This window comes from Daucus carota, chromosome 1 (genome assembly GCF_001625215.2).
Source record: "Daucus carota subsp. sativus chromosome 1, DH1 v3.0, whole genome shotgun sequence".
NCBI classification, from domain to species: domain Eukaryota; kingdom Viridiplantae; phylum Streptophyta; class Magnoliopsida; order Apiales; family Apiaceae; genus Daucus; species Daucus carota.
Window position 1 is genome coordinate 46,802,734 of NC_030381.2, and position 11,475 is coordinate 46,814,208.

At 35.2% G+C, this 11,475-nt stretch overlaps 2 protein-coding genes across 2 annotated transcripts; one reads left to right on the forward strand and one right to left on the reverse strand.

Annotated features, from left to right (window-relative positions):
• Positions 1 to 510: 510 nt before the first annotated feature.
• LOC108223500 (receptor-like protein EIX2) lies at positions 511 to 3,619 on the reverse strand. The gene has a single exon (XM_017397802.2). It carries the CDS (start codon positions 3,577 to 3,579, stop codon positions 607 to 609), a length of 2,973 nt encoding a protein of 990 aa, XP_017253291.2. The 5' UTR covers positions 3,580 to 3,619; the 3' UTR covers positions 511 to 606.
• Positions 3,620 to 7,748: 4,129 nt separating this feature from the next.
• On the forward strand, positions 7,749 to 9,780 carry LOC108204382 (protein ALTERED XYLOGLUCAN 9). Its single transcript, XM_017373781.2, has 2 exons — positions 7,749 to 7,907; positions 8,114 to 9,780. The coding sequence occupies exon 2, from the start codon at positions 8,334 to 8,336 to the stop codon at positions 9,447 to 9,449; it is 1,116 nt and encodes a 371-aa protein (XP_017229270.1). The 5' UTR covers positions 7,749 to 7,907; positions 8,114 to 8,333; the 3' UTR covers positions 9,450 to 9,780.
• The last annotated feature ends 1,695 nt before the right edge of the window (positions 9,781 to 11,475 follow it).

Genomic DNA, 11,475 nt, shown 5'->3' on the forward strand with positions numbered 1-11,475 from the left:
GGACTGTCACACAAAAAACTACCTGCTTAGTGGAAAATGTATGTGGTTTGAGTGAGAACAGGGCATCATATCACTATTTCAGTAGGGAATCGAGCGATCCAAGGTTGATAAAATGGCCAAAACGGAAGTACGTGGTCACTAGTCATTAACTAATACGTTGTCAATTTAGAGGAGATGATAACAATGATAGTTCCATCACCCGCAATGGGGTCCAAGTATTTGTCTGAGGTTTGTGTACTTACTTCCTGTAATCTAGTTCACTGTATAAACAATCTTTCTTACACTATATTTATTATTATTATTGCAGTTCAAGATTTGTTTCCATGTATTTGGTTTATCCATGTTTTTAGATTATATATGTTGTTCTTAGCACCCATAAAAACATTCCTCAAATTTATAGAGCCGGGAAGGGCTAATAATTTACATGACGTGAGATATCACATTATTCGGAAAAAGTTATATTTCTTAGGCCCAACAATTTGATTTGATGTAAAATTTTATGCGAACAATGATATAATTGTATTGCTATATGAACTCTAAGCCAAACTTTATCATTATATAACAATGTATGACAGTAGCCAAATAATATTTACATGAAATAAGCTGTTAAGCTAAATTAAAGAATGAAAAGTAAGCTTCTCTCCATGTATCTTTCTTCCACAGAGTGCACCAAACACCACTTATACCAAAAACAAACCCACAACAGTAGAACAACAGATTTTCTAGCTCAGTTTCAGAATCATAATCTGGAGATTGTGAAATAGGTACATCGGAACCAATATCAGAACCAGGACACTTTGACAGAAGGGGTTTCCCACATAATGAAGGATTACCTTCATAGATTGACACATCAGTGAGTGTCTGCAGTTGATTTCCCTGTGGAATCCTTCCAACCAAATTGTTATATGATACATTGAAGTAACTTAAAGATTCGAGTAATGAAAGGCTTTGTGGAATAGGTCCAGAAAGCTTGTTTATAGAGAAGTCAAGTGTTTCTAACCATCTCATGTTACCAATCTCATTCGGAATGTTACCTGTGAGATAATTACCTGAAATGTTCAAGGTTCCAAGTGCTGTGAGGTTTGTTATTCCATGTGGTATTTCCCCTGTTAGAATATTACTGGAAAGATTTATGATATTGACAAACTTCAGCGTCTTGCTAAATTCCATTACTCTTCCTTTTGTCACCATGAGCATTTGCTCTTGGAAGTAGTAACTATCTTCAACAGAGTATTTATTGTTCAAGTCAGTTTTAGAGTAAATCAATGAACTAAGATCACCCAGACAGCTTGGGATAGACCCTGAAAGACTGTTCTCGGCCAAATCCAAAATATGAAGATCTGAAAGATTGCACCACTGTCTTGGGATGGTTCCATTTAGCTTGTTAGATTTTAAGCCTAGGATCCAGAATTGGGTCGAATCATTTCCAATCCACAATGGCAGGTTTCCGGACAATTTGTTATTTCCAAGATCTAGTATCTTCAGATCTGTGCAATTCTGAAACGATGAAGGAATCTGTCCACTCAAACTATTGTTGCTTAAACTCAATATTCTGAGAACTTGCAGGAGACCTAGTGAACTAGGAATTTCGCCAGATAGATTATTGCTTGCTATATCCAAAACCGTTATCCTCTGTAAATCATTCCAACACTGAGGTAGCTGCCCGTGAAATTGATTTTCTCTGAGAGATAGAATATCCAAAGATGCCATTTCACATACTGCTGATGGGATCATACCAGTTAGATAGTTCTTGGAAACATCAAGAATTCTCAATTCTGTTAGTTCACTGATATCATTCGGGATAGGCCCTGAGAACAAATTTTGTTGTAGAAACATGTAGGTCGCATTGGTAAAGCAAAGTGGCACTGGTCCCTCAAAACGATTATTCCTCAAGTCTATAGTTCCAAGTTCTGGAAATTTTAACTTCAGTGGAAGCTTCCCCATTATCATATTATAAGACAGGTCCAAGAGGGTGACTTGAGATGATATGTTGAAGAACCAATCCTCAGGCACGGTGTCTTCAATTCCTGCATTTTGAAGGATTACAACATTGAGTTTACTTTGAACACGAATCCATTCAGGAAGCTTAGGTCCCACTATACAGTTATATAGCTCCAGAGACAAGAGCCTGAAAGGAGGATTCCATTGAGGTGTAACATTGAAAACCAATGGCCTGGCTCTATCTGTGCTGAGACTTAAATATTGCAATTTTTCAAGATTCATGAGATGGTCTTCTGTTATAACACCTTGCCAGTGGTTGTTTTCAAGTTTCAAATCAGTGACACGAGAAAGTTTCCCTAAACTTTTTGGAATGGTTCCATTCATTTCATTGAGAGAAACATCCAATTCCTGCAAGAACAATAAGTTTCCTATAGTTCTTGGAATGGATCCCCAGAAACAGTTCTGACCGATATGAAGTTGTTTCAGATACTTGAGTTTCCCCAATGAACTTGGTAATTCCCCTGAAAATTGGTTTCCCCCCAGGCCTAGTGCTACCAAGCTGTTGTTGGGACAAACAGTGGTGAATTTATCTAAAAATCCATCAATTTCACCTGTCATAAGATTTCCAGTGAGGTTCAAAACTTTTAGGCCACATAGACTTCCCAAGGATTCAGGTATCCAACCTGCTATTCCATAATATAATTGAGGATCGAGATCTTCTTTAGAGGCCTTGTCCTCACATTCTCTAGGAATATTCCCATTAAGATTAAAATAGTCATTGCTAAGATCTAGTTCTGTAAGACTGGTGAGGTTAGAAATCCAATTTGGTATTGAAGACTGAATTTGATTATCAGAAAGATCAAGGACAGAAAGCAAGGTCATGTTGACAGTGGAAAGTGAGCGTGGGAGATAGTAAAGGTCACATGAATGCAAGTGTAATTCTTCAAGAACAGGAAGCATATTGACTGATCGAAACAATTCTGGTCCTTGGCCACCTAGGTTAGTATTTCCCATGTTGAGATATTTTATGGAAATAAGACCTGAGAGCCATGTTAAGTTACTGGACAATAATCTGAATGTTATTGTAGTTGTGTCATCATCTTTCATCTCAAGATCAAGATAATGCAAGCTAGATAAATTTCCAAGATGAGGTGGGATTTCCCCGGAAAATGAGGAGGAGGATAGATTTAGATATCTTAAGTTCTTGAGTTCTCCAAAGAATTCAGGAATTCGAAGTCCCTCAAAACAGTTCAAGCTCAGGTCCAAATAACTTAGATGCTTTAAATTAAGCAAAGAAGAGTTTACCTCACCACCCAAACATGAGCTTCTGTAAGTAGCAGATGGAGATCTACTCCGCAGATCAACCTTGATGACATTCCCTAACATGTTGCATTTGATGCCACTCCATTGGCAGCAATTAGTACCGGTCCAGAACGAAAGCCTGCCTGATGGATCACGGAGCCCTTGTTTAAAACTGAGAAGCGCTTCTCTCTCTATATCAACACAAGTGGAGTTGGTAAAACTTTCTTGTGCCACGCTAAGCCCAAAGATGTTCATTTTCGGAGCCACAAAAACAATGGCTACCAGAAAAATTTTGATCAGGTGATATGAATAATGCAGTGGCAAGGTGCTATGCATATTTCTTATGCAATAAATATTCCTACTGTGAATGTTGTGCTCTTCACATAGGATGAAGAAACTTATAAGTGACTTTTCTATTTCTATTCCCATTTCTGCAAATATTATTCATCTGAATTTATTTTTTCAGCAGTTGTCATATTGTTGCTAAAATTTAGCTTCTGTCCACAACTTAGATGACGATGCCGTTGTTTAAACCTTTGAAAACCTCTCCCACACAACCGGCCAAAGTTGAAAAAAAACAAGAAAGAAAGATAAGCAGGGCCTCATGGCTACAAGTTTGATAAATAAGTAATGTTTTCGTCAACAATGAAATAAGGCACTTGACTATTTGCTAGTGGCTTATCAGCTGGCTATAAATTGTTATAATAGTCTAATAATAAGAGAATAAAACTTGTAACACAAATTCTAAATGATTTCCAATTGTCAAGTAAAGAAACACATCAATCTGCTGATAAATGCAAATCAACTATGCTCCCACTAGTGAGTGATCATAATTACTGGAAAATTTTGATATATAGCTATTCCTGAGCATTAAAGAGTTGGGGTTAGAGTTAGCAAGTCCAGTCTTAATGAAATAAGGGTTGTTCGAGATGATCAATTTCCAGGGATCTATGAACTGCTCTAAGCCCCAAAAGGATTTCACAGGAAGTCTACTTAGTATTCGGAGCTCAATAATTTATGCTGGAAGGTGAGGAAGAAAACATGTTTTAAGATTAGTAACTGGTTAAAATTAGATTAAGGTGCATGTATAGTACATCAAGGAGCTTAATTTGGACTGTAAAGCGTAAAGATGTACTCAAACCTTAAGGTTTTACTAGAAAAGTAGAGATGTTAAACTAACCGGAGACTGGAGTGGTTATCAGCTTTTCCTAAATGCTAAACCGTTGGAATATACCAACCAATGAACTAACATGAACAGGGTCTAATCTTTTTGAGGCGAAAAACCATAACTTCGTGATGATCACACCAGGCCTTCTCCATTCCCTCGAGGAAAATCAAACTCTTGGTGAAAGTGCAACCATCATAGTAGTACTAATCACATTATCTTGGTGTGTGCATGCAGTTGAAAAATCATGACACTCTGTCGCAAACATGCTCTCATCGCTACATCTCCTACGCATTATGGAGTTTTTGGTTAGAGTTGTCGAGGTGAGCCTTGATGAAATCTGGGTTGCTGGATATTAGCAACTTGCAGGTTTTACAAACTGATTGAAACCGCCAAAGGGAATTAACAGGAAGTCTACTTGGTGTCTGAAATTTTATTAGTTCTGCAGGAAGGTGAGGAAGAAAATTGTTAGTGGCTTAATTGTTATCTGAAATGTTTTACGTGAATCCTGAATGAAAATTATCTATATAGACCTACTCTGGTAGAGCTAAATGATCCTATAACAATCAGAAACTAGCTAGATATTCCGGAAGAAAAATTAAACATGGATAAAATAAAACAAAATTTATATAATTATATCTTAAAAAACTACTAACAAACAAAATTTGGAATTGGGATCCGCAGTGGTGGAGGAACCGGTAAGAGCATCTCCAACCATACAAACCCCTTAGCTAAAAAATGAGCTGGCATTCCATATATAAAAAATTTAGCCAACTTGTTGAAAAAATCATACTCCAACCACGTGAACCTGTTGTCTATAATTTTAGTCATGGATGGCTATATTTGTCCCTGTTGTCTATAATTTTAGCCAACCTCCTATGGATGGCTATATTTGTCGAACCTCTACAGGTCTGGAAGAAAATTTTACATAATGCCTTACAGGTTCAATTTAACCAACGATTATAGCCAACGCCGTTGGAGATGCTCTAACATTTAAAATATATAAAATTAACAAATATATACATGTATAGGTTCATACTTCAATAGGAAACTTCTAGAATAAAAACCAAATGGATACTAATGCGATTAAATAGAATGATGCGGGTTTTGAGACCGGGGTTGGATCGCGAGATGAGCCCAGACAAGGTCTAAGCGGGGCCTAATAGGGCCGGGTCGAGGCCAAGGTTCGGCTCTTCAAGACTGTCTCGAGCCTGTCCAAGGCATGCGAGTAGCCTTGGCGAGGCCCTAGCGGGCCCGGGGTGGATTGAGTGGGGGTGACGGTGAGCCCAAGGTGGGTGATGACATATAGGGGTGAGTGATGACATATAGGGCGGTGGGTGAAGTCATTTAGGTATAGTCTCTCTTTGTTTTCATTTTAGTTTTTTTTTAGTGATTTCTATTTGAGCAGTTGCATACACACACACACACAGATATAATCATATCTTAACGAAAAAGAATTAAATATATCCCTTAACATAAAAGTTACTTAATAAAGAGAATTGTACTATAAATAATTAATGTAGTTATTAGTCCAAAAAAAAAAGAATATTAGTATATACCCGGTAAACAATATGTTACATATATAATATATCATAGTTATAATTGGATCTAAAAATTTAAAATAATATATTATATATTAGACTAAACTAAACTTAAACACGTGTTTTTTATTAAAATAATTATATAAAATTAAAAAAATTATAAATGATTATGTCGAATGCACAGAAACTAGTTTCTTATAAATATAATAAATAACCAGATTCTTTGAGTTCCCTGCAAACTTCACGATGGTGGCTAATATAAAAAAATTTGTAATTGATAATATTTAAGGAATTTAGCAAATATACTATTTTTTTATAATTTTTTTGTAATTTTACTGTAATATATTCAAAAAACAATTGTGCATAATGTAACTTCGTGTCACTTTCAATTCGCTCCCGCCTCCTGCTCTCCTTCTTCGAGTCCCAACCACCTTCACCACCATTCCCTATTCTTCGACATCCATTCTCCATCTCTTCCACCTTTGTCGACCACCTCCCTCCTAAACATCCCCTCCATTTTCAACATGCATTTCCATCTTCCTTCATCATCATAGATTCCGCTTCGATTTCTCAGCTTCCCGTCCATTTCGACCTCCCTCCTAGGTCCATGCAAGAAACAATACTTTTAATTTATTTATTCTCGACTGTGAATATCATCATTTTCTAAAGGGTTAGATATTTCAGAGAAGAGAAGTGGAAACGAGCTTACACAAGTGTGGTTGTTAAGTCAAGCAGCTCTATAAAACCTTACAATGGCGAGTAAATGAAGATGGGAGGCAACAATCACTTTTCACAGTGACGGTGGAATTTGTTGACAGGAAACCGAGTTGTCTCTTAATTTTTTTAATTGATTTTGGAGTTTGCTTACTTTTATGATATTAGTAGTGGCCCATGAGGGCACTTATTTTTTGTTATTTGCATTTGTGATTGTGTACATGGTTGTTAGCAGTTGCAGATATGATTGCTAATGCAACCCTCGTGTTTATGCAAAATTTCTTTTCAAAAAATGATATTTTTGTAATTTTCATTTGAATAATTATATTCTTACAAATGATTTAAAAAATGGGTTAATTATCAAGTTGGTCACTGAAGTGGGCTTAATATATCAAGTTGGTCACCAAACTCAAAACGTTATCAAGATGCTCACTAAAGTCACCATAAATATCAAACAAGTACCTTAAAATATGAGTTCAAGTAGTAAAAATATTATTTATAAAGTTTTACACATTATTTTTAAATGTTACCACAACCAACTAAAAGGTTATGACTTCTAGTATTTAAAATAATATATTTATATTTTATCAAGTTTATTTATTATTTATATCTTATTATATAGTTATTTTCTTTATTTTAATTAAAAGTAAATAATAAATAAACTTGATAAAATCTAAATATTATTATCATAAATATTAGAAGTCATAATCTTTTACTTGATTTTGGTAACATTCAAAAATAATGTGTAAAATTTTATAAATAATATTTTTACTGCTTAAACTTATATTTCAAGGTACTTGTTTGATATTTATGGCCACTTCAGTGACCATCTTATACCGTAGTTCAGTGACCAATTTGATACATCAAGATCAACTAGATAATTAACCCTTTAAAAAATTAGAAGTTTGCAAAAAACTTAATTTTAAAAAGACCCAAAATTTATTAATAATATGTTGTTTTATATGTGAGGAGTCGGGTCCATAAAATTAATCTCCGATGTTTAATGAATGTGAATTATAATGAAGGTAGATACGAATAATTCCTCAATTTATACAAAACCGACATTAAATAAAAATCTTCGTCCAAACATCTTAATCCATATGGGTCGGGTCAACATAGAGAACTCATTTGATTGTCTTGTTCCACCGACCACCGGCTTCTCCATCACACATACAAGCACCCAAATTCACACAATTTGATTTCTGGGTTTCAATTACAGTTTCTTAAGGGCTTCAAATCAAATGGTATTATTCCTCTCTCTATCTATTTACATTTATGTATTTTTTTTCCTTCCAATGTGCATTCTTGATTATTTTATGTTGTTTACTTGATTTTGTCTACTTTGCTTGAACTTGAATTTACCCAAATTTAGATCTATGCCAATAATGTAATCATGTTTGTGTTAAGTAATTTTATTTGAAACTGATGGATTGAATGTTTGCATTTTCAGCTATTTAAAAGTTGAAACTAGTACATTGATCTTGAAAGTGCATAGCTTGTTGTGATATCTTCTAATTTGGGTACACCCGTGTTGCGAAAAGGGGTTGTGGGTTTTTTGCCTGATTTGCGTGTGAGACCCGGAAAGAGGGCACTTGAAGGATTGGTTGGGATTTTTTAAACATAGAAGATCAAGAAATTTAGCAAAAAAAAAAAAGATCAAGAAATTTAAAATGTTTGGGGCCGTCCATTTTGGAATAGTGGCGGCCTGTGTCGTGTTGTTTGTACCAATGGGGTTGGCGGGTTGGCACCTTAGTCGGAATAAAGTTCTTTTCTTTAGCGGTATACTCTTTATAGCCCTCTTTGTGGGTGTTCATATTACGCCTTACTTTACTTCTGTATCCAGTTTTGTTAATACATTTCCTAGCACTACCTCCTCCCTACCTGTATCATATGAGCAAGACGATCGTGACGTTTGTGTTTCTGTACTTCATAATGTAATCTATGAGTTCAAATCGGGTAATATGGATGGACCCTTGAATGATTCGAGTGTTCATGAAGATTTGTCTTGGTATTGGGATAAATCTGGCCCTTTTGTTGGCTGTAACTTTCAGAAGTTGAGTAAGGTGGATGCATCTGATTTGTTAAATGGGACGTGGGTGGTTGTAGCAGGGGATTCTCAAGCACGTCTATTTGTTGTTTCCTTGTTGGATTTGCTTTTGGGTCCCGAAAAGATGGAAGCGATTCGTGGGGATTTGTTTAAGAGGCATAGTAATTATCAGACTGTAATCCATAGCATTGGGTTAAAGTTGGATTTTCTGTGGGCTCCTTATGCAAAAAATTTGACTGATATAGTAATGGAGTTTATGGGGAACAAGAGGTACCCTGATGTTTTGGTGATAGGTGCTGGGCTTTGGGATATGCTGAGGATTACAAATTCGACTGAGTACGGAAGTTCCTTACAACACTTAAATACTTATTTGGTCTCTTCGTTACCGGTTTCTCCTGAATATAGTACAACCTACCCAGTGTCAGGATCCGTTTCTGTCCCAACACCCCATTTGTTTTGGCTTGGTTCTCCGACATTAATAAATAGAATGCTGAATACGGAGGAAAAGAAAGTAAAGATGACTGATGCCTTGTATGCTGCTTACGAAAGAGAAATGCACAAAAGTAAACTCTTGCGTCAATCTGCTGGCCCTGCTTTTTTACTTGATATAAAGTCGTTGAGTCAAAAATGTGGGGATCAATGTACTGAAGATGGCATGCACTACAAAGCCGCTGTTTATGAAACGGCTGTTCATATCATGCTGAATGCATTAATAATCGAATCTCAACAGAAGCTTTAAGAATGGAATCTTTGGTTATATGTAAAAGAAAATGAGTCTCCAACCCTAGTGGATAGCATGCAAGGGTTTTAAACAAATGACAATTCTGGTACTTTCCTGAGGTCCTGTATATCTCCACGTACATTTTCTCTGGTGCTCTTCATCACAGCATATTAACAGAGTTGTGAAATTTTGAATAGTTTTACATCTTACTGGTTCTTTGGTTACTTTTCACCCTTCAATATGCATGATTTGTACAAACTCACTCAACTTGTATTTTATAGATATAAAGATATAACACCTCAATATGATTAGCTTTCTTTCTTAACAAGAAGAATTGAGCCTTTTCTGATTTTTGTGATTTGACTTCCTTGTTTTTTTTTATCTGCATCGATTCGTATAAAAGGGTACTGTATGTGTTTGTATTGTTTGCCTGTTGTAGAAAGAATGGAACTGATGCTTTGTAACAAGTTAGAGATGGAAGTATATTTGAGTTATACAGGGTTCTGATTTGGCCCATTTTTTCATTTTACGAGTTTTATGGTTTCATTCGCTTGTTATAAGCTTGATCCAGCCTTGTATTTGGTGGAGGGTAGGGAGAACACAAAATGATTCCACCAATGATGTGAAACCTAGTGATTATACATGGTATCACCCAGTGCCACACGATGACACGAATGAATACACTCGTGCTGTTTCACTGTTTTGTATATGGTAGGTGAGGAGTTTAGGGCGATGAGAGGAGATGGATTACAGATAAATGCAATAAAGCAATAAATATAAAGGTTGAGATTGGTAGCTTGAGTTGCATAACTAACCTATTATGCTTTGCAGTTTCCCATGAGAGTGTCTAACTTTCTACTGTCTCAGCTCTGAGTGCTCTGGAAACTGTTTCTAAACTAGCAATCTAGCATGTACTGGTTTAGTGGCTTGACTCTTCTGTTTTGAGATTTTTAGCACAGTTATTCAAATGTGTGTTCACTGCTTCCCTAGTGTTTTGATGTTCATTCACAAAGAAGTATGAAAAATGTTCTCTAGGAAATGATCAACTACAGAAATTTAAATACTTTCTCCGGGTTGCTGTTTCCGGAATCATCTCATATCCTTGTAGAAGATGTGAATCTACTAGGAAAAATTGACCTTTTCAAGGTATGTCCATGTGTACGGCAGACTGCAACAGATATGTTCCGTATGCATGTAAACATTGAAAAAAGGTTCGTAAAAAATTAGAAAAAATATCAAAAAAACAAAAAAAAAAACTCTCTATACATTGCATAGAATTGTGCATTTTTTCCTCATGTAGTTGATATATGTAGTAATTAGGATTGAGGAGTACCAACTACCAACAGGGCCTTCTAAGTCCTAATATTGGACACCTTGCCATAATCTCGACTTCTTCTTTCCTTTTCTTTTTTTTTTTTAATAAAATCTCAATTTTTTTCCTAGTTGTGAAGTGAGATGATCTTGATTCTCCCTTCATATGAACTTCATACATGTTTATATAATAACATGAACGTTATTTAAGCATGTGTAGTCAACGGCTGAGTCCATTTCTCTAATTTTTGTTTGGAGGGCGATCAATATAATAATCGATACAATTAAGTACAATGCAAATGACATTGGAATCACGGAAAGGATTGTTATTTGAATTTTGCACGTGGAAGAGATATTATTGAATGAAAAAATTTGGTCCATATTATTTTAAATTGAAAAATTATTTATAAATAATAAATAAATTTATCTTGGATTGGTTAAAATAGCCATACTAAAATTTATTAAATAAATAACAAAAATAAAAATAACTGTACCCTCGAGAAGGACGAGTAAATAGAATTATACTCCCTTCGTCCCACCAGGATGTTTACGTTCACTGTTTGCACGCATTTTGAGGCTCTTATAAAATATAGATTAATAATATTCTTTTTTTAATTTTTCATTTTTTGAATAAAAGTTTAAACATCAAATTTTTTTCAGGATTTTTTTAAAATAAATATATGATGCAAGTATATTTTATAAAAGTTTTAAAATGCGTGTCAAAAATAACGTA